The 23,543-nt window shown below is 43.7% G+C and overlaps 1 protein-coding gene across 2 annotated transcripts in view; it reads left to right on the top strand.

Moving 5' to 3' along the window:
• POMT2 (protein O-mannosyltransferase 2) overlaps positions 1–23,543 on the top strand; it is a 41,385-nt gene that overhangs the window by 3,576 nt on the left and 14,266 nt on the right. For both annotated transcript variants that reach the window (XM_012742896.3, XM_012742904.3), the window contains exons 2-10: positions 3,645–3,729; positions 9,830–9,934; positions 11,873–11,981; positions 13,970–14,078; positions 15,646–15,805; positions 17,142–17,248; positions 17,940–18,022; positions 21,220–21,329; positions 23,093–23,159. In XM_012742896.3, the coding sequence (XP_012598350.1) occupies positions 3,645–3,729; positions 9,830–9,934; positions 11,873–11,981; positions 13,970–14,078; positions 15,646–15,805; positions 17,142–17,248; positions 17,940–18,022; positions 21,220–21,329; positions 23,093–23,159 (935 nt within the window). The remainder of the gene's footprint in view (positions 1–3,644; positions 3,730–9,829; positions 9,935–11,872; positions 11,982–13,969; positions 14,079–15,645; positions 15,806–17,141; positions 17,249–17,939; positions 18,023–21,219; positions 21,330–23,092; positions 23,160–23,543) is intronic.

A 23,543-nucleotide genomic window follows, 5' to 3' on the forward strand; every position in this document is an offset into this window, starting at 1 on the left:
TGTTTCCACATCTGGTGTGTGGATGAATCATCGTGGTGATGGTAGCAATCTGGGTGGTATGGGCTTGATCAGCAGCTTGATTCCAGTCAGTCTCATCAGAGTACTGGCTCTTACCGTGGGCATCCACACGAGTGATCCAGACTGTCTCATCAGCAGGGAGTGGCTCCAAAGAGGTGTCTGTAATCTCTCAGTATTTAGTCTTCTGAGAAGCATAGCAGATGCTTCAACCCTTACTGCAGTCAGACATCCAGAGTTGTCAGGGGCTTTTAACTTAACCTAACTATAGTGACCAGGCACGAACATTTAGAGGAACCCTTGTGAATCAAGGGCCCTCCAGCCAGCAGTTACGTTTCCACTCCACGTAGTAGAGTGGAAGATAGTTTCTTCCAAAGTGGGAGCTACCACTTCATGTAAAACCAAGATGCCTTTAGGGCCAGGCCGGCTATATTCTTGAATATACAATTTCCATAGGACCATGAGGCTTGTTGAACCCTTCCTTTGTTAGCAGTTGATTCCAAATTGACCCACCCTTCAGAGTCTTGAGGCCTTCATGGGTCAGTTAATCAGTTTCAACGAGAGTTTACAACTAGATTAACTGCTGACCTTTTAAAAAGGATGTACTTGGGGCCGGGCTCTGTGGCTCACATCTGTAATCCTAGCACTCTGGGAGGCCCAGATGGGAGGTTTGCTTGAGTTCAGGAGTTCAAATCCAGCCTGAGCAAGAGAGAGACCCCATCCCCAACCCTGTCTCTACTAAAAGTAGAAAAATTAGCCGGGTTTCATGGTGTGCGCCTGTAGTCCCAGCTACTTGGGAGGCAGAGCTACGATGACACCACTGCAATCTACCCAGGGTGACAGTGAGACTAAGATGTACCTGGTACCTATGTCCAGCAGGTGGTGCTGTTATCCTTATGAATGGCTGCACTCCAGCAGCCATTAAGTTTCTAAGGTGTTGATTTCCCTTTCTCTTCCAGGGATTTATATTATTTTTCCTGTACCACCAGGAGTGACAGGATCACCTCTCTACATGCAACAGTCCTTGAATGGGATAATCCTCTTTGACACTTATGGGGTCAATATAGCTGTGCATTCAGCAGTGGAAGCCATAGCAATAGTACATTGAAGTGACCCAAAGGGTTCTCCCTGCAAGGTCACTTTATGTTCCCTTTGCCATTGGGAACATGGCTTGGACCTTATCAGCTGAATTTGGAAACTTTCCTCCCTTCAACTAATGAGTCTGATAGGGATCAGTATGTTGGCATCAGTATTCCTTGCCCCCAAAGTCCCAAGATGCTGTGGGTCTGCCTGAATGCTTGCACATCAGTGGGGTGCATGGCAGCTGAGGATCATTGAGCTTGGGGAATTCACTGTTTAATTAGCAAGCAGTAAGCAAGACTGCTCTCTGTTCCAGGGGGAGACACTAACTCTTCCCTCAAGGTTGTTTGCTGCAAACATAACCCTGAGAAATGGCCTGGGAAAGAATCGGTCAGGACCTTGCATTCCTGGTATACCCTACAAGGCCTGTAGGAGTTCAGGAGAGCCATGGAGGACTGTCTCTCCCAACACAACCAATAAAAACTAAGAGGAAATAGGAGTATTACTGCTGGTTTTACTTGGGAAACTTTTGGAGTAAAAATCTCATGTCCCTTTGCTAGGATACTACTTCAAAACTAACCACATATGTTGGGGCAGTCTAAATAGTGGTCAGTATGCATGGTACTTTATAGTCTACAGAGTTCTTTCACAAGTTATCTGAGTTGAGCCCTGATACCTCCCTGAGGGGTGGGCATGACAAATATGTTACTGTCTTCATCATGTAGTTGAGAAGAGAGGTCTGTAGAGAGTGAGCGATTTTGTCAGATTATGCCATTAGTAAGTGGTGGAGCTGGGACTGGATCTCTCTTCGTTCCGCAAATCTATTTTGTTACACTGCTCTGAAGCTATTTCTCTCTTTGACATCACCGTGCCACTGTCCTCACCTCCTGTCAAGCAGTGTGCTTAGCAGATGTAGAAGTAGATTTACTCTTCTGCCCACCTATTAGATCCACTGAGTTAAAAACAAAAACCAAAAAACTATATTTTTTGAAAAAGCATGTTTTGCCTGTTATATGGCCGATCAGTAATGACTGTTAATGACCTGGGGATTGACGGTAACTAGAAAGTAACCCTTCTTTTGAGCTGCAGGGAGAACATAACAAACAGAAATGGCCAGGCTCTGCCAGGTGGTTTGACTGCCTTCTTAAAGCTCTCATGTAGGGTAGAAAGAGGTTTAAATGGTTGTATAGAAGAACAGGGCTTTGCATTGTGTTTGAAACCTGATGTACTAGAATCACATATTTACTTGCAAAATAATTTATGCACTGGGATAGGTTTTAGATATGCTCTGAACGTAGTAAGAAAACCCTCAGTTTTTATATTCTATTCTGGTAAGTTCATTATAGTAAGATCAGTCAGATCATAGTCAGCAGGTTACTTTTCACAGGGTTGGTGAGCAAAATCTGGTTCCCATGGCAATCATGGATGATAGTCTTTCTCTGATCAGTAGCCCAACAATGTGGGAATGTACCTTCTCATAGCAAACACAGTCTCAGAAGTTAACAGACTTGGGAGAAGACATACCACAAACCTTTCCATATTAGAGGAAAACTCTTTGTCCTTTAAAAATAAATAGAAATTCAAGATATAGAATAAGTACATGAATACTTAACTCAAATTTCTGGTAACTATTTGGTAAATATTTGCTAATCTTTCTCATCTATTTAAATAAAGGCTAATGGCAGCTTGATGTCTTGCTTTCTCAAATCATTTGTGTGAAAAGCTTTTATTAAAAATATAAACTTTTTCATTAATTGCTTGAAACACATAGCCTCTGGTTTTAACTTTAATTTTAACCATTCTTTTTTTTTTTTTTTTTTTTGAGACAGAGTCTCGCTTTGTTGCCCAGGCTAGAGTGAGTGCCGTGGCGTCAGCCTAGCTCACAGCAACCTCAAACTCCTGGGCTCGAGTGATCCTTCTGCCTCAGCCTCCCGGGTAGCTGGGACTACAGGCATGCGCCACCATGCCCGGCTAATTTTTTTATATATATATCAGTTGGCCAATTAATTTCTTTCTATTTATAGTAGAGACGGGGTCTCACTCTTGCTCAGGCTGGTTTTGAACTCCTGACTTTGAGCAATCTGCCCGCCTCGGCCTCCCAAGAGCTAGGATTACAGGCGTGAGCCACAGCGCCCGGCCTACCATTCTTTTTTTTTGAGACAGGGTCTCACTTTGTTGCCCAGGCTAGAGTGAGTGTGGTGGCGTCAGCCTAGCTCACAGCAACCTCCAACTCCTGGGCTCAAGTGATCCTCCTGCCTAAGCCTCCCAAGTAGCTGGGACTACAGGCATGCGCCACCATACCCGGCTAATTTTTTTCTACATATTTTTAGTTGACCAATTAAGTTCTTTCTATTTTTAGTAGAGACAGGGTCTCGCTCTTAGGCTGGTTTTGAACTCCTGACCTTGAGCGATCCACCCGCCTTGGCCTCCCAGAGTGCTAGGATTACAGGCGTGAGCCACCTCACCCGGCCATTAACCATTTTTTATTAAGGCAATTTGGTGTTTATGATCATTTAAAAATTCTTATTTCTTTTTTTGTTTTCCTTTAGCTGGGATGAAACTCACTTTGGAAAAATGGGAAGTTACTATATCAACCGCACCTTTTTCTTTGATGTGCACCCACCTCTGGGAAAGGTGAGCAGTATGGTAAACAGCAGCTCTCTAATCTGGGAGAGGGTTCCTGAGGGTTGCAGACAAGCCCCTGTTTTGGATTTAATTCTTGGACTTGTAGAAAGAACTCCCTGACTTCCAGATCAGCTACTTTCATAGAAAATCATTGGTGTTTTAAGGGTCTCTGGGCTTCAGAAATGCAGAGAGGGTCCATCAACTAATGGATGGATAGATAAAATGTGCTCTGTCTTTACAATGGAATATGATTCAGCTATAAAAAGGAATGAAGTTCTGATACATGCCATTGTGTGGATGGACCTTGAAAACATTATGCTGAATGAAAGAAGCCAGATACAAAATGTTACACATTGTATGTTTACATTTATATGAAATCTCCAGAATGGCCAAATCCAGAGAGATAGAAAGTAAATTTTAGTGGTTGTCAGAGTCTGGGGGAGGGATAATTAGGATGTGACTACAAATGGGTATGGGATTTCTTTTTGGGATGATGAAAATGTTCTGAAAGTGGGTAGAGGTGATGATTGCACAACCTTTTAAATATACGACGTAAAACCACTGATTGTACACTTTAAAATGGTCAATTTTATGTTAAGCAAATTTTATCTCAATTTTAAAAAAGAAGAAAGAAATAGAAGGAACACATTACATAAAGCAGACATGGCTCGGGGGAGCTGATCGTCAACATGGGAGCTAACCAAACCACCCCTCACCCTCCACCAGCATGCATATTATTTGACCTGTTCCTCGCACATGTTTTACAGTTAGAAATTCCACCAATTAGAATTCATTTTACTCTTTTAAAAAACAAACACCTCTGAGAAGGCTAATGGATTGGCCCTGGCATTCACTCAACCCTGTCTTTTCAACTGGAGACTGAGGTCTTGGGCACCAAGGGAACAGGAATTTGCCTGTGATGAGTGGGGAAGTGATCTGGAAGCATTTAGCACTTGGGGATAGAGGTGGGGGCAGGGGGAGGCAGGGGTAGCCCACAGGTGGGCTTAGGGAAGCATGAGAGCATGGGGTGGGAACCAGTGGGAAAGTCCCTGCAGGTCAGAGGGGTGAAGACGAAGATAGGACAGGGGACCTATTTCAGAATTGGCTCTGAGTCCAGGAAAGCAGTTGAAAATATTGGGTTGGTGTAAAAAGCACTTGTGGTTTTGGACTATGAATTTTAAATCATTACAACCAGGTTCAGACACATCTTTATTATAGCAAAATAGGAACCAGTACAATCAACACATTTTTGCCAATGAGAAATAAGTTTGTTTATTCCTGTAGAGTAAAAATCTGTGTGCTTCAGGATTTGACAAACTCTTGAAATCATTTTCTACATCTTGCTGGTTGTGGAGGCATTTTTCCCTGCAAAAAGTTGTTGAGATCCTTGAAGGAGTAGTAGTGAGTTGGCAAGAGGTCAGGTGAATATGGTGGATGAGGCAAAACTTCGTAGCCCAATTCGTTCAACTTTTAAAGCATTGGTTGTATGATATGACATGACACCACATGACATGTGGTCAGGTATTGTTGTGGAGAAGAATTGGGCCATTTCTGTTGACCAATGCTGGCTGCAAGTGTTGCAGTTTTTGGTGCCTCTAATCGATTTGCTGAGCATGCTTCTCAGATGTAATGGTTTCACCAGGATTCAGAAAGCTGTAGTATATTATGTATTTATGACTGGAAAAAAAAATAAATAAAAAACAAAGAATTTAAAAATTTAATAAAATTTATAAAAAACAGAAAAAAAAAAAAAAGAAAGCTGTAGTGGATCAGACCAGCAGCAGATGACCAAACAGTGACCATGACTTTTTTTTTTTGGTGCAAGTTTGGCTTTGAGAGGTGCTTTGGAGCTTCTTCTCAGTCCAACCACTGAGCTAGTTGTCACCAGTTGTTGTATAAAATTCACTTTTTGCTTCATGTCACAATCCAATAGAGAAATGGTTCGTCATTGTGTACCAACGGAAGACGACACTTCAAAACGACAATTTTTTTGATTTTTCAGTCAGCTTGTGAAGCACCCACTTACCGAGCTTTTTCACCTTTCCAATTTGCTTCAAATGCCGAATAACCATAGAATGGTCGACCTTGAGTTCTTTGGAAACTTCTCATGTAGTTGTAAGTGGATCAGCTTCGATGATTACTCTCAATTGGTCATTGTCAACTTCTGATGGCCATCCACTGTGCTCCTCATCTTCAAGGCTCTCATCAACTTTGCAAAACTTTTTTTTTTTTTTTTGAGACAGAGTCTCACTTTGTTGCCCAGGCTAGCGTGAGTGCCGTGGCGTCAGCCTAGCTCACAGCAACCTCAAACTCCTGGGCTCAAGCAATCCTGCTCCCGAGTAGCTGAGACTACAGGCAAGCGCCACCATGCCGGGCTAAATTTTTTCTGTATATATTAGTTGGCCAATTAATTTCTTCCTATTTAAATTAATTTCTTTCTATTTATAGTAGAGACGGCGTCTTGCTCTTGCTCAGGCTGGTTTCGAACTCCTGACCTCAAGAAATCTGCCTGCCTTGGCCTCCCAGACTGCTAGGATTACAGGCATGAGCCACCGTACCCAGCCTCTTTTGCAAAACTTTTGAACCACCACTGCACTGTACGTTCATTAGCAGTTCTTGGGCCAAACGTGTTGTTGATATTGCGAGTTGTCTCCACTGCTTTACAACCCATTTTGAATTCAATTAAGAAAATCGTTCGAATTTGCTTTTTGCCTAACATCAGTTCCATAGTCTAAAATAAATATAAAATAAACAGCAAGTAATGAGTCATTAGCAAAAAAACATAAAGCAAGAAATGCGCATTAAAATGATGTATAACATAACCACATTTAAGAATGTATTCCAATATCAAGCAGCAAATTTCGACAGTGCTAAAACCGCAATTACTTTTGCACCAGGCTAATATTATGCTCCTTTTTGCCTCCTTTATAACATAACACTAAAAACAAGACCAGTTAAATACTTAGTCTACTCTAGTGATTTTAGGAGTACTATGTCATGTAAGCCTCAGAAAAACCTTATAAAGTAGGTATTGTTGTATCCCCATTTTACAGATGGGGAAATTGGGATAAGATAAGTAGTTTGCCATGGGGAACAAAGCTAGTAAGTGGCAGAATCAAGGGTTCAGTCTGGCTTAGAGCCTGCTGTCTTACCACCACACTGCCTCATGATCTTGTAACAGACTATGTGGAATGTTTGCACTGGGCTAGCCTGGGAACAAGATGTCCTATAGAAGAGATTTTTCATAGGCGATCCAGCCCAGTCTTTTAGCTGGGGACTGACTGTCCTTTTTTTTTAGTTTCCCAGTGCTCAGCACACTGTGGACATGTGGAAGAAACTGGCTGATACATTTAATTTGCTTAAAGCTTCCCTTCCTCATATCTGAGGGGAGAAAAGGGAGGCTTCTTTCTAAGGCACCCCCAGGGAGTGTGGTCCATCTGTACCCCTAATTTATCTCCCGATGGTTCTGTGTTCTATCTGGTTCAAAAAGAATGATGAGCAAGTTGGAAACTGTAGAGAGCAAAGTGGCTTCTATAGGTTCTGAGGCAAAGCTAGTCAAAGAATCAAAAAGCCCCTTCGAGTGGCAAGTAGGAACTTTTCTCCTACACTACTGAGGACAATACCTGCCACCTCATACTGGCCCCCAGCCCTGCCCCCAGCCCTGTGCACCTGGGTCTCCAGTCAAATAGGAACTTAAAAAAAAACAGAAATGCTTGCACATAGTAAAAATTTTGATCAGTACTGAAGGAAGTAAAAGATCAAAAAGCCTTCTCCACTGCATTTTTATTCCTCAGAGGTAACTATAGTCAGCTTTGTTAACAGTTTCTTATATATCCTTTCAGGAGTTTTTTATACAAATATAAGTGTGTATATTTTTATACATGTACATATGAACAAATTATATATACACACATAATCCTTTTTATGGGATCAGGCTACAATTGTTCAGCAACTTGTATTTTAAGCATGATATATCTTAACTTCTTTCCACATCAGCACCTAAAGATGTACTCCATTCTTTTTAATGACTGTATATCATTTCATTGCACAGACATGCCTTAAAGTATTTAATCTCTCTTCAATTGGTGGGCATGTATTCTATTTCCAATTCTTAGCCATTATGAAAGATACTACAGTGAACATCCTTGTACATGCATCTTTGCATAGTTGAATGTCTAAAGGATTCCCAGCAACCAAACTAAAAAGTCAAAGAATATGTACATTTAAAATTATGTTAGATATTGCTAAGTTTTCTTGCAAAAATACTGTAATAATCGGTACTTCCACACACAGTGTATGAAGCTGCTTTCTTCTCCACATCATTGCCAGCACTGGTATGATCATACTTTAAAAACTCATAATTGGGCCTGGTGCAGTGGCTCACGCCTATAATCCTAGCACTCTGGGAGGCCAAGGTGGAAGGATCGTTTGAGCTCAGGAGTTCGAGACCAGCCTGAGCAAGAGCGAGACTGTCTCTACTAAAAATAGAAAGAAATTAATTGGCCAACTAAAAATTATAGAAAAAATTAGCCAGGCATGGTGGCACTTGCCTGTAGTCCCAGCTACTTGGGAGGCTGAGGCAGAAGGATTGCTTGAGCCCAGGAGTTGGAGGTTGCTATGAGCTAGGCAGACACCACTGCACTCTAGCCCAGGCAACAGAGTGACTCTGTCTCAAAAATAAAAAACAAAAACAAACAAACAAAAAAAACCTCTCAAATGGAGAGTAAAAAATGATATATTACTCTTTTCATTTGCATGTCTTTATGAGTTAAATTGAACATTTTTTCATGTTTATTAACTATTTGTATTTTGTTTTCTATGAATTTTCTGTTTTTCTAGTGGGTTGTTCATCTTTTTCTATTGATTTGAATAAATTATTTAGTTAGGAAATTAGCTTAGACCTATTTTACTCTTAAGGGAACTGAGAGGGAATTGAATTTTGAGTGCCTGTTAAGTGCTTGGCATAGTGTTAGATGTTTTTCTTATAGCATCACCTCTAATCCTTACGACCCCTTGCAAGGAAGGTTTTATCACATATAGCTCAGATATATTAAGAACTATCCATGATCAGAGAGCTGTGTGGGACACCAAGATCTGAGCCATCTGTATGTTTCTTCACTGCAGACCAGCCAGGCAGCCTGGAAATTTATGGCCATCACAGGCAGGCCTGTACTCCAAGGTGGGAAGGGGGATCCACTTGATTGTCACTTGTCAGTTTTAGTTCATCTAGGTATTGGGATGACCCTGTCTTTTCAGTACCTTATATTACTTTATATTAAATTAACCTCTGGACTCTGGGATTCTTCTCTACCACCCACCCCCTTTTCTAAAGCAAGCCTTTGCTGGCAAGTTTTATATTTTGATCTTCCAGTTGCTTGTATGCAAAAGAGGATTTTATGACATTGCTGGCCAAAGAAATTGAGAAATGAAGAGGCTGATCTTTTCAAAAGTTCTGAAGGATTCATGACTCACAGTCTTAGTTTATAGTTGATTTGTTCTGGTTTGGAAGGTGTCAAGGTTGCCTTCCTTTGGAATGTTGGAAACAGGAGAAACCAGTATCTGGCCTTTTGGCATTTTTTCTATTCCCCTATGGGAAAATGCACCTGCATTTACATTCCTCTCTCACTTTCTTTCCTTCTCTCTATTCTTGGTGTAAAGCTACTTGGTCACTTTTCCTCCTCCTCACTGTGACTTGGAAACTCATTTTCCTTTCAAAAGGCCAGTCTCTCTGGAATTAGCCTCTGCCAATGATCTCAATTGCTGTCATGTTTCATAGCAAATGAAAGAAGGCTGAATGAGAGAGCCCCTCGCTGACTCTGCCCTTCAAATTGTGGGGCATTTTTTTCTTCCCAAGTGTTTAGTCTGCACTGTTCCCAAGAACTTGGCCATAACACAAGAGAGGATTTGTCTGGAGCAATGAGATCGGTAAACAAAAGCTTCTTTGCTATGTAGCAGCTGCAGAAGAAAATGTTACATTGGCAGCTTTTTCTATTGGCAGTTGTCAAGGGAAGCCAAAGTCTGTGGGTACAGCTGGAAGGAAGTTCAGGGGACTGAGGAATCTTCTCCCAAAGGTCTCTCATCTTTCTGTTTGTTCTCCTTCTCTCCTCAGATGCTGATAGGTCTTGCTGGCTACCTGAGTGGATATGATGGTACCTTTTTGTTCCAGAAGCCCGGGGACAAATATGAGCATCACAGCTACATGGGAATGAGAGGAGTAAGACTTTTTTATTCAATACAGATTTGACTGAACCCTGGGGCCACACTCAATCAGAAATGTTACAGGTGGCAGTCCTAGAGTGGTGGCAGATGTAGATATAGGGACTTTGGGGTGGTAGAGAGAGAGGAGGAGGATCAGACCATCCCCTGTGATGTAGAGATTCAGAACCGAGGTGGAAAAGAAGGGAAGTGGAAGCCATGAATAATAGAGATATGACATAGATCAGAGCAAGCATGCACTGTCACCTATTCCCCTGCTCGTGTGCGGCGTCAGACCTCAGGTTGGAAAGCAGCTTGGGACCCAGGCAGTTGGAGTCTCCTGCAGGACTGACATTGCCTTGGTGCACTGGTGCACTGCACACTCTTCCTCCCTGCAGTCACAGCCACTGGCATCTTGCCTACCCCTGAGAGCCCTTTCTTAAGATTTTGGCTGGGCATGGTGGCTCACACCTATAATCCCAACACTTTGGGAGGCCAAGGCAAGAGGATCATGAGACCAGCCTGGGAAAAATAGAGAGACATCCCTGTCTACACACACACATACAAATTATCTGGGTGTGGTAGCATATAGCTACTTGGCAGGAGGATTGCTCAAGTAGTTCAAGGCTGAAAAAAAAAAAAAGAAGAATAAATTTGGTCTCCCAGAATTTTGCTATCCCCTCATACCCTCACCAGGTTCCTACTTCTTTCCCCATGAAGGTTTCAGGCACACAAAGAGTTTTCCAGTCTTATTTTAAGGGAGGCTGTAGTCTCCTCCAGGCCCACTGTGCCTTGTTTCCCAGCAGCAGCTTTGATGGAACATGGCAGAGCCAAAACACCCAGCTCTCTGGGAACCCTGTGCCTGTGGCTGAAGGACCTACAGAAACTGACCTTCATCTTGGGACTCTTGGAAAAGTTTGCATTGCAAACTCATTTTGCAGTGAGTTTCCTTTTCCTTGAGGATCTCACAGCATTTTTAAATAAATGGCTATGTGCGTATTTGGGCTAATCATTTAATGATTTGCATGGCCATATCATGCCATATTAAATAAGGAGTGTCCCCTACCCTCAAGTTCATATTCTTAAGTGATTCAGTGTCTTCCTAATGACTTTTGAATATCACATATATAATTGAGTATAGGCCTGACTTACTATGGTCTTGCTTTGGAAATTGAGGAGGCCAAAGATAATAGCCTTTCTCACTAGAGCATATTGTTTTCTGATGGCAAAAAGTGATGACCCAAATATGAGAATTTTACATTTTTCTGGGCTTGTCTATTTACTTTGATGGGCAAGGTACAGGGGTGGAAGAGGGCTAGTCATTTAAAAAATACAAGAAACAAAGCAACCCTCTAGACATTGAGGTATTAAGCAATCTTTTTTCCAAACCCAAAATATATACATCCTATAGATTAAACAGTGGTTTCTGGTGTGTGATTAAAGAAAAGATGCAGGGAAGAAATAACAATTCTCTGAAATGTTTAGGTACCTTCAGAGAGGTCTTTCTCAACTTGTACCTATAATTTTGTAATAGAAGCTGATATTTATCCGTTTCTGTGTGTTAATAACACTTCAGTGTATTTAATCTTCAGAGTTAACCCATGAGGTAGGAACTCTTATTTTTCATATCACACAGAGGAGGAGGCCGAGACACAGACATGACTTTCTCAGGGTCACAGCTAGCAGGGATGGGGCAGTCCTGCTACACCTTCCTGGCTAAACTTTGCTGATTTCATGTTGGTACACAAGTTGTTGCTTAGTGGGAACATATTATATATTGCTTGATTGTACTCTTCACTGTTACATCACTGTTTTCTTATTTATAGATACCCTAAGTGATTTTGGTTCACCAAAGTCATGCCTTCATCAGGATGCTCCATCTTAAACACTAGTTTGTTTCTAGTTAAGCAGGTCCCTGATATTTAGCTTAGCTTGTTATTCTCTGTTCCTCCTGTAGTTCTGTGCATTCCTTGGTTCCTGGCTGATTCCCTTTGCCTACCTCACTGTACTGGATCTGTCCAAGTCCCTCCCAGCAGCACTACTCACTGCCGCCCTACTCACCTTTGGTAAGTTGTCTTATACGTACCACGGTTTTTGGGAAATGGGATGCCATGCTGTCAATGTAGCTGGCAATCAGTATGTTCATGGGTCCCATCAACTGGGCTCAGTTCTTAATTAACTTTAGGATTAGGTAAAATGGATTACAAGTCTCATTTTATTCACTAGTCGTACTTACATATCTAAATATTTATATATAGCAAGCCTTTATATTTTGGAGGGGAGAGTTGGCATGGGGTAATCCTAAGGAATAGATCATCTCTAAGTTATTCACATTTGAGTGTGGAATGCATAATGAGAAAAATTTGTGTTTACATGTGTTTGAAGGAAGCTTATAATTCTAATTTTATTTCTCTTAGGTTAATATTAAGATTTTGCATTCCCTAAACTAATTTCAACTTAATGCAAAGACAAATGCCCTAGAAGTAGCTGGGTGGCAGGGGATAGCAAATGGGGAACTTAAATATTTTCTGTGGATAAATGAGAGTTGATCATAGATGTTGATCTTGTAGCTAGCCTTGTTCTTGTGGGAGTGAATTTTTGACCTCATGGAGCTTAACATTTAAAGAAGCCCAGACCAGTTTACATGGGTGTTTTGGGGGTTTGCTTTGATAGCTATGTTGCTTTGTTTTGACAAATATATTATAAGATTATAGGCTCTCTCTGTAGAAGATTGTTGGCTTTTTCCTTCTATCTTTAATTTCCCTCTTTAGTTATTCATTCATTTAGTCATTTATTTTTCATTCAACAATTATTTCTCAAGCACCTACCCTGTGCCAGGCCAGTTTTCTTGGGCTCAGAGGATACACTGATGAGATATTCTGCTCTCATAGAGATTCCCCTCTAGTGGGACAGACAGTAAATAAGCAAGTAGATTACTAAGTCTGTGATGTGACATTTGAAGCAGTAAGTGCAGGGTAGAAAGTAAAGCAGGGAAGGGATAGAGTGATGGAGATCAATACTGTGTTGGTAGGTGGTCATAGGAGAGCCTCCTGCGAAGGTAGCTCTGAGTGGAGACTGAGTGAAACAAAGGTCAGGCCATGCAAAGATCTGAGGGAAGGGTGTTCAGGGAACAGTGTGTGCCATAGTCATGGTGCAAGGCTCTGTGGATTCAAGGAACAGCAGAAGGCTAGTATGGTGAGAGTAGAGTGAGTGAGGCAGAGGGTGGTGGGAGATCAGCTGTCGTGAGCATTTGTTAGTCTGAGTAAAATGGGAAGACATTGGAAAGTTTAAGCAGGAACATTATGTAATGAGATTTAAGTGAAAAAAAAAAATAGCCAGGTACAATAATAGCTCATGCCTGTAATCCTAATACTTTGGGAGGCTGAGGCGGGAGGATCACTTGAGGCCAGGAGTTCGAGATCAGCCTGAGCAGCATAGTGAGACCTCGTCTCCTCAAAAAATAAAAAAATTAGCCAGGTGCACGCCTGTAGTCCCAGCTACTCGGGAGGCTGAGGCAGGAGGATCCCTTGAGCCAAGGAGTTTGAGGATGCTGTGAGTTATGATTGTGCCACTGCACACACTCCAGCCTGGGTGACAGAGTGAGTCCCTGTCTCATAAAAATAGTTTAAAAAAGTCACTCTGGCACCTGTATGGAGAAAAAACACACCAAGAGAGACATCATATAAAATGATAAGAATCTGTCATAGGTACAGATAGTTTGTGGCTACATAAGCAGGGTGGCAGAACTTCCTTTTTGGTGGTGGAAATGAGGAAGAGACCTCATCTCAGGGATGCTCTGAGTGAATTACCTGAACCCTTCTTGGATTGAGGGCCTAGAGGCAGTGTGAGATACTGCTTCTCATACCTGGGCTTTGATGTATCCCAAAGCTGTGGCCTTTCACCTCCCTGAGGGATGACTCCATGGCCCATCTAGTCCTGACTGCACAAGTGCTTACATGCAATTAAGCAGCAAGGGGGACTGTTTCCTAGTGCTGGGGTATTTGGTTTTTAGGTCTTGATTCCACTTTTTCACCAGTGAGCTCATGTTTTTCAGACACAGGATGCCTCACTCTGTCCCAGTACATCCTCCTTGACCCCATCCTGATGTTCTTCATCATGGCTGCCATGCTGAGCATGGTCAAGTACAACTCCTGCGCCGACAGGTCAGAGACACCATCTTTGGGTGGGGAGGGTCAGAAGCTATGGCAGCTCCAGAATTTCTATAATGGCCAGGGCCAGGGTGGGTGCCTAGAGGACTTGTCATGAAGCTGAGTTTAAGGCAAGCATACTTTTTGTTTGTTTTTTAACTTAGTTTGTCCATTTTAGATCATAAAAATAGATTTTAAAATGTTTTCTATAGATGTTTTTATGTTATATATAAGACTGAGAAAATGTCAGTTGTCTTTGTCAAGAGTATTATTATAATGTTTACAATGGGGTACAATTGGGTAGGGGCTTATGGGTGTTATGGAGGGGTCCTAATGCTTTCCCTCACCCACCTCTTGTAAGCTGCCCCTCAGCACCAAGACCAGTTAGAAGATCCCAGGACAAGTTTACCCTTCACATTCTCTGTACTAGAGGGCAGGGCATCAGGTAGATGCTGCCTAGGAATTATTTGTTTCCCTGCCCTCAGTGATTGGATCTAGTCCTGAGCTAATGATGGATGTAAAGTTTGGCTTGAATGGTCCATACCAGTCAAGAGGATTCTTCCAGGCCCTGGTCAGTTCCAAAGCTGATCTGGAGGGTTTGGTCTACCTCCAGAATAGTCTTTTCCTTCTGCCTCTGAGACAGTAGAATAAGTCATTCTATTAGACAAACCAAAAGAGTTGGCCCCTCCTAGGCTTTTCCAGAAGTCAATTTGGTTTTACCCATGACCAAGCTCATGAAGCTACATCATGCTAATCAAACCTGATCAGTGGCTGGCAGCCCACTCTGGCTTTGGGTTGTCTTCTGCTTGTACCACATCCACTTTCATTTACCATTTCGTGAATACATACTATGTGCCAGGTGCTATGCTAGGAGCTGGAGGTCCATAGGTCTAGGCTGTTAGGAATCACTCTGGCAGAGTAGTCAGCCAGATAATCCGAAAACTGCAGTGCAGTGTGCTCTGTGCTTTAAGTATAGTGCCAATCTTGGACTCGATTGTGTGGGTTAGAGCTATGCTCTACTGCCTGCTACCTATTACTTCACCTCTCTGTACCTCGATTTCCTCATGTGTAGAAAGAGAATAATTATAGGATCTACCTCATAGGGTCGTAGTGAAGGCTAGAAGAGTTAATATGTGTACAGTACTTGAAATGGTGCCTGGTACATAGTAAACACTCAATAAATGGTGCCTTTGACAGGTCTGGAGGTGACACAAAAGAGAAGCCTGACTGAATCCAGCAGGAGTCTCTAGATTTTCCCTTTCCTCCTACTTGATTGATCACTAGTGAAGAATGAGCTTTGGTTTGCCTTAAGCCCTATACTTAGTGAGGAACAATATGGACCCTCTCCTTAGAAAAATACCCTACTCACCCTTACACTGTGGTCTGCCTGCCCCTTCAGGGGTTTCATAGACCACATCCTCCTTGAAGTCATGCTGTGGTCTCCTGAGGCTAGGAACCCCCAGATAGAGGGCACAGCGTAGCCTCTCTCAGTCAGCCAACCTCTGCCCTGTCCCACTGCTGCTCTTGCTTCTGAGTTTGGTTCCAGCTGCCAAACTGAACTTTGTATCTTGTTGGTTTTCAGGCCCTTCTCTGCTCCCTGGTGGTTCTGGCTCACCCTGACTGGCATCAGTCTTGCTGGTGCTTTAGGGGTCAAGTTTGTTGGCCTCTTTATCATCCTGCAAGTGGGGTTGAACACCATTTCAGACCTTTGGCATCTGCTTGGAGACCTCAGTCTTTCATTGGTAAGAAATCGAGTGCTTGTTGTAGAAATGTTTTTGCTTCCAAGGGTTGCTTAGCAGGAGCCAGGGGCCTTTCTCTGCCTCTGCTCGAGGTGGTGGAACAGCTGTGTTCTGGGTCCTAGGTGGGCAGGACCCAGCTGCCCTCTGCAGACGGCAGGAGCTCAGGAAGTGGGCCTGGCTGAGAGGCTGGAGAGGTGTAAAGGGAGAGGATGGACTAACATGCTTGGAATTCTCTTTTGGCATTTGTTTCTGTAATGTCTTTTAAATGTTCTACGGACTGCACAGCCAGGGGATTCTGTTGAGCTGGGCACATGCCAGCTGTGTGGCAGACACTGAGTGCATGGGACCTTAGGTAAAATGGATGAGATGACTTTCTGAGCTCACAATTTTCTTTTCCTGATCAGGGTCTCTATATTTGGAAGCCAGTAAGGGCCTTTAGGGTTTATTATTATAATATTTTTTAAGGGCTGATTGTGTGTCAGGTACTATGTAAAATGATTTCATTATTTCATTTACCTCTTATAACAATCCTATGAGGTGGGTAGTTATTTATTACCCTGATTTTACAAATGGGGAAATCAAGACCTAGGAAGGTCAATAACTTTCCAAGGTCATGGAGGTAGCTCTAGGGTTCATTCTTAGGTTAGGCTGACTCGAGGCATCAATTACTTTGTCATGATGCTTCTCAATTGCTTCTGAGCCAAACTTCCAACAAGTTTATTTATTCATTCAGGAAATATATAGAGACCATTCACTAAGCATGAGATGCTGGAATATACAGATGAGTAAAACATGATTCCTGCCCCTTGGAGTCAAGGGAGAGAGAGAAATATGAAAATAGCAGCTACAGTCCAGCCAGCAAGTGCTGTGAGAGAATAGAGGAGGGCACGCTCCTAGTCTTTGGTGATCCAGAAAGACCTCTGGGAGGAAGCCAGGGCCTGAAGTTAAGCTAAGGAGCATTACCTGTGCGTTGGGTAGGGCTGGCACAGCATAGGAAGCCTTCGTTGGGAGAGTGCACATGCAAGGAGGTCAGTGACTGGGACATGGAGGGAACTGGTGAGCAGTGACACTGCCCATGCAGGTGGCACCTTGTCTGCAGTACAGCAGCAGTATAGTCCTGGGTACAGGGCCAGGAGAGGCAGCAGGGGGCTGGCCTGTGTTTATCCCCATGCAGTGCTTGGATAGTGGGCGTTACAGAAAGGCTTAGGGTTTCTACATATTCTTCTCTCCTGTTGGCCATGTTTTATAATTATGATTTATACATCTATAATGCATGTATAGGGCATAAGGACTAAAAAGCCCCATATGCCCACCACCCCATGCTGGCTTCTGTTTGCAGGTGACAGTGGGAAAACACCTGACTGCCCGCATCCTGTGCCTCATAGTGCTGCCCCTGGCTCTCTACATGGCCACTTTTGCCATTCACTTCATGGTGCTGAATAAAAGGTACAGCTAGATCCTTTCCTGCATCTCACTTCTGGTCTTCCTCTTGCCCCTGAGCCCATGGATGGGCCCTATGATTTACTGGGTCTGCAGTTAGGATGATCGGGGCCCTGGGTCTTTTTCCTGTTTCTTTCTCCCTGTGTTTTATCGCTTGGGTATCCCAAGGACTCAGAAAAGCCAGCACCCTGACCTAAAGGAAGAGGAGAGTTTCCTAATAGCCAAACTTAATAGCTCTCATTCCTAAGCAAAGTTCCTTACACTTGGCAGGGATGGGCAATAGGGTGTGCAGTAGGAGTGAGGCTGCTAAAAATTATAACACCGGGAGCCACAGCTTCCATGTTAAATAGCTACGAAGTGTCAGAACTGTGTTCTGCATTTAGTATACATTATCTCATTCAATCACAATTATTTGTGAGTTCCTTTGTTTTTTTCGTAAATCTCCATTTTATAAATGAGGAACTAAGGCTAAACAAGGTTAGGTGTCTTGCCCAAGGTCTCCGAGCTAGTAAATGGCTGAGTTGAAATTTGGACCCCAATTTCTCTGACTCTATCCCCCACATCTGTCCCATGATGCCACCCTGTCACTCTGATTCAGCTTCTTTCATACTAGCAGTGGAGCTCTTCCCAGGGCTCCTGAGAATTCACATTTACACTCCATTAACTTGGCTCTCTTCTGCTACCCCTTTCCCCACAGTGGTCCTGGCGATGGTTTCTTCAGTTCTGCCTTCCAGTCTCGGCTTTCAGGGAACAACCTTCACAATGCTTCCGTCCCTGAACGTGAGTGTCTCTTGGCCCTTGCAAAGGTAGAAGGGCAGAGGGGTTTCCTGGGAGTTGAATTAGAAAACACAAGAGTGATAGATTATTTTAGCCTGTAATGCAAAGTGGGAGAAAGACCAGTTAGATCTAGTAAGAATACTCAAGAAAGTGCATCAGGGCCGGGCGCGGTGGCTCACGCCTATAATCCTAGCACTCTGGGAGGCCGAGGCGGGTGGATTGCTCGAGGTTAGGAGTTCGAAACCAGCCTGAGCAAGAGCGAGACCCCCATCTCTACTATAAATAGAAAGAAATTAATTGGCCAACTAATATATATAGAAAAAATTAGCCGGGCATGATGGTGCATGCCTGTAGTCCCAGCTACTTGGGAGGCTGAGGCAGGAGGATTGCTTGAGCCCAGGAGTTTGAGGTTGCTGTGAGCTAGGCTGACGCCACGGCACTCACTCTAGCCTGGGCAACAAAGTGAGACTCTGTCTCAAAAAAAAAGAAAGTGCATCAGGACAGTGCAGAGGAAGCCATCCTGAGCAGCAAGCTCTTTGACCTTAAGCAATAACTTCTCCTTTGTGGCTATCAAAGCCATCTCTGTGGGAAGGCGAGTCAGAATCTGGTTATAGAACAAGACCTTTTAGAGCCAGTTGTTAGTTTCTGCCACAGAATTCTGAGACTCATATCCATTTGCTTATTCACAGATAGTAATTGAACAAGTGTTCACCCTCCAGAGATAGTCTGGTGTAGAGGATCTTCACACGATATGACCGAATGTGTGAAGTACTTAGAGAGGGAACACAGAGCTCTGGGGATTGAAGGGCATGAGAAATTGCTGCTGCTGGGCAGTTAGAAGGGATCAGAGATACATGGAGTGATTGTGTTAGAGTTAGGTCCTGGAAGGATGGGCAGGTTTCAACAGGGAGGGGAGGGGAGGGGAGGGAATATCAGGCAGAAAGGATGACAAGAGGCCAGGCGCAGTGGCTCACGCCTGTAATCCTAGCACTCTGGGAGGCCGAGGCGGGCGGATTGCTCGAGATCAGGAGTTCGAAACCAGCCTGAGCAAGAGTGAGACCCCGTCTCTACTAAAAATAGAAAGAAATTAATTGGTCAACAAATATGTATAGAAAAAAAAATTAGCTGGGCATGGTGGCGCATGCCTATAGTCCCAGCTACTCGGGAGGCTGAGGCAGGAGGATTGCTTGAGCCCGGGAGTTTGAGGTTGCTGTGAGCTAGACTGATGCCACGGCACTCACTCTAGCCTGGGCAACAAAGCAAGACTCTGTCTCAAAAAAAAGAAAGAAAGAAAGGAAGAAAGGATGACAAGATCAAAGCTGAAGACAGGGCACAACTCAAGGTACAGATTATATGCAGAAAAGTACTAGAAGATAAGTTTGAAAAGATAGGTTGGGCCCAGGTTATGAGGGTTTGAGGTATCTAGATGAGGTATTTGACTTCCTTAAACAGGCAGTGGAGACCTGGCAGAGGTTTCTGAGCCGGCGGGTGCCAGAAAGACTGTGCTGTAGGGAGATGACACTAGTAGAAGAGTGTAGGATGGCTAGAGAGGGGAAGGCAGGGGAAATCCTCCAGGAAGCTATTGCAGAGACTTGAGCTGGGCGGTGGTGGCAGCCACCAGGGTAAGGCAGACGGGCACATAAAGGGAGTCGGACACGGAGAGAGAAGAAGAAAGATGTCACTGAGAACCTGAGTGCAGGCGATTGTTTGCTGGAGGCAAGGACTACATCGTACTAGATTTAGTCTTCTCAGTGCCTTGCATGGTGCCTAGAGCACAGTGGGCCCTCCAAGTCTGTGGACAAAATGAGAAACAGGGAAGCAGGAGGAAAAGTTGGTTTGGAAAGACATGTACTGAGCTCTGTGTTAGAGAGGTTGACTTTGGGCTGCTTGGGGAAATCTGTACCATGGAGCCAACAGGCTTGGGGCTGACACTGTCAAAGGAGGAATCAGTTGGGTAAAAGAGTAATTGATGCTGTGGCAGTGGCTATGACTCATAAGGAAGCTGTAGAAAGAGGAGAAGAACAGGGCCAAGGTCAGGTCATTGGGGAATGCAGGAAGAGGGGAATTAGGAAAGAGCCTGTGAAGAGCAGTCCATGAGGGAGTGTGGAGTCACGAAGGGGGATCCAAGTGTTTCAAGAAGCACAGGTGAAAAAAAAAAAGCACAAGTGGTCAGCAGTGTACAGGGTTACAGGTATTGGCCTGGCTGAGAACTTAGGAGTATGGAGCTGTGGAGTTGAGCAAATTCCTATTTGTTACTTAAAAGGCCCAACATAGCTACCATCTCTTCCATTAAGTCTTCCTTTTTTTATTCCTTGGGAGAGAATTTATCCACCCTGTTCTGGGCTCCTGCCATGTCACTCATTGTCACTTCTTTGTGGAGCACTTGCCTGTTGTCATATACTTGTCAGCATGTGAAGCTGTCTTCTTTGTAGACAGGGCTCTTCCAGGGCCACAGGCAAGCCTCCTTCACCTTTGTCCAAGTCCATACATTCTGTCGATCAACTGAATGAATAAAGAAGAACAGGAGTAGTCCACACTGGTGGAGTGAGGGACCTGTTTGAGTGCAGTGGTGAATGGTGGGGCAGCCCGGTCACAGGGGATGGTGGAGGGGTACTGCAGTAGGGAAAAGAGGCTTCTTGGTAACCCAGAGCCTGTAGAAGGAGGGGATGCTCTTGAGAAGCAGTTCACTCTGTGTGGCTTTTTGTTTTAATTCAGAGTAAAAAAACCCAAAACACCATTGAACAGTTTATTTCATATGGTACTAAATCCAAAGGGGATACAAAAGGATATAGTAAAAAAGCAGCCTATCACAATGTTCCATCTTGAAGAACATTCCAGATGAAGACATAAAATGCTTCTTTCTTCTTTACTCCACTGAATACATGTACAGACCTTGACTGAAGGACAAGTTGTTCTTAATCTTTTGCTATTACATATGGTGTTTTGATGATGACAGTGTTAACATCCAGCTTCATCCAAAGTCCTCAGGAGGTAGGGGAGGGGAGAGGGCCAGTGAGACCCTGTGGTGAACTTGCTCTTGAGTTGACTTCACTGGGGTGAGAAGGCAGCTGTGCTTCCTGCTTTAGGCAGTTCTGGGTCCAGAGGGTTGGTGAGCCTCATGGCTCCAGAGGTCCTTCCGAGGCAGAGGCAGCCTCTTGCACTGTGCCAGCTCACCCCTCTGCTGTCTCCTTTCCTCCCAGACCTGGCCTACGGCTCTGTGATCACTGTGAAGAACTTCCGGATGGCCATTGGCTACCTGCACTCCCACAGGCATCTCTACCCCGAGGGTATTGGCGCTCGCCAGCAGCAGGTCAGTGAGCTATTTGCCATGACAGTTGCCATTCACTTTCTTTCTTCCTGTCCTTTGTTCACACTGTTCCCCCTGCTTGAAACATTATTCCCACTTCTGCACCCTTCTCTTTCCTGTGGCTAACCTCAGCTTCTTTAGGCTTCAGCTTGGGTGTTGTTCTCTGACCACCATGACCCACCTTTCCCTGGTAATAGATTAGATGCCCCTCTGATGAGAGGCTTTCTCGCACATTCTGCATACCTACATGGTGACCACTTTCCCGTTGAACTGTGAGCACGCACTTCCTCCTGTCTCTTTGCCACTTGATTGCTAGCTCCTGGAAGGCTCAGTGCCTAGCACGTCACCTGGCATGGACCGATGAGTGGATGATGAGTAAGGTATGGTGGTTAAGAACACAGACCCAGGAACCAGACTAGGTTATCTGAGTATGAATCCTGTTTTCATATAGAGTGTGACTTCGGACAAGTTAATCTTGTTGTGTTTCAGCATCCTCATCTTTAAATTGGGAAAAATAAATATTACCTTTTCCATCATAGGTTTGTTGTAAGGATTAAATGAGATAATATATGTAAAGTGCACATATGAGGGTTAGCCCCGCGTATTATCTGAATGAGTGAATGACGCTGTTTTCATGTTAAGGTGTGTTAGGTGTGGCTATAGTGGAGGGTGCCTGAGAGGGAGAAGACAGTGGTTGTTGGAGAGGCTGGTGGGGGCAGACTGGGGAGAGGCCTGTGTTACGGTAGATTTGACTTTGTTCCATAGACCTTGGGGAGGCAATGAAAATTACAGCACAGAGCTGTAATGATGATTAAATACCTGGTGCTTAGGACAGGGCCGTTTAATAAATGGTGGCCATTTTCAACCCCAGCATTTCATGAGCCTTTTCCCACACTGCTGAAAACTACTCTGAGACAGTTTTGGTGGCTGTGTAATATTCTATCACATGGACATACTATCATGCTATTTCTCTATTACTAGACCTTCAGACTATTTCCAGATTTTTGCTGTTAAATTAATTGTATGTGGCATTACACATATGTGTGTGTGCAGGTGAACACACATACACACAATTGTTTTTAAATCAGTATGTGCAAAATGGCTGTGGGAAACCCTAGGACAGGGTATTTATGGAGCTTTTAGTTTCATTTGACTACATTATAGAAAATATAAGAGGGTGAATTTTTTTGTTTCAGAATATTATGGGGTACAAATGTTTTGGTTATATAAATTACTTTTGTACTGTTTGAGTCAAAGCTGTAAGTGTGCCCATCACCCCGATTTGAGGCATGATCTTAACTACTGTTTTAAAATGCACTAAATCTTCCTCCTATGCTAGAGACTGTTATACAAGGTAACATGGTTCCTCCTCTAGAAGGTACGAACTTTAAGGACAAGATGCAGAAAGATACAAAGAGACAAATCAAAAATGCTCTTGTGGGACAAGACCTCTAAATGCAGAAGGAAGGAAAGACTCTCACTCATCGGGGCTACTTCTGAGCCCTGTTGGGAAATGAGGCCCTTCAGGTAGGGGACTAGGGATTTTCATCTTGAACTCCTGGCTTCAAGGGATCCTCGTCCTTAGCCTCCCAAAGTGCTGGGATTACAGGCATGAGTCATTGTGCACAGCCCGTGAAAGACACTTAAGTAACTTTGGTTTGCTATTGATTGTCCTTGGGCAGCTATGCTGATAGTGATGATATTCTCCTTCCCTCCTCTCTCTCCCTCTTCTCCCTCCCTCTCCCCCTACCCCTACCCCCACCCAGGTCACCACCTATTTGCACAAGGACTACAACAACCTGTGGATTATCAAGAAACATAATACGAACTCAGGTAATGTGGTGAAGAACTGATGCTTCTTGTGTTATTACCCTGAGCCCTCCTTAACATTGCTCATGCCTCCAAAAGAATGATACTGAGGTGGGTTTCCTTGAGCATCTTTGACAGCATCTTTATGATCTTAATTATCCTTTCAGCAAGTATTTATTGAGCACCTACTGTCTTCTAAGCACTATTACAGGCATAGGGGATAAGCAGTGAACAGAAGATAAGATTTCATTCTTAGAGCTGTCATTCTGAAGACTGAGAGCAGGGCTCAGATTTAATCCAGGAAAAGGTTACCTGAGTGTGCCACCAGGAGCTGGAGAGTAGCCCCAACTGAGGGCCCCTGGAGGCTGCTCCCGTTTTAATGTACAGCACACCAAGGTCATCCTTGCA

The sequence above is a fragment of the Microcebus murinus genome, chromosome 6 (assembly GCF_040939455.1).
Source record: "Microcebus murinus isolate Inina chromosome 6, M.murinus_Inina_mat1.0, whole genome shotgun sequence".
Lineage (NCBI taxonomy): Eukaryota > Metazoa > Chordata > Mammalia > Primates > Cheirogaleidae > Microcebus > Microcebus murinus.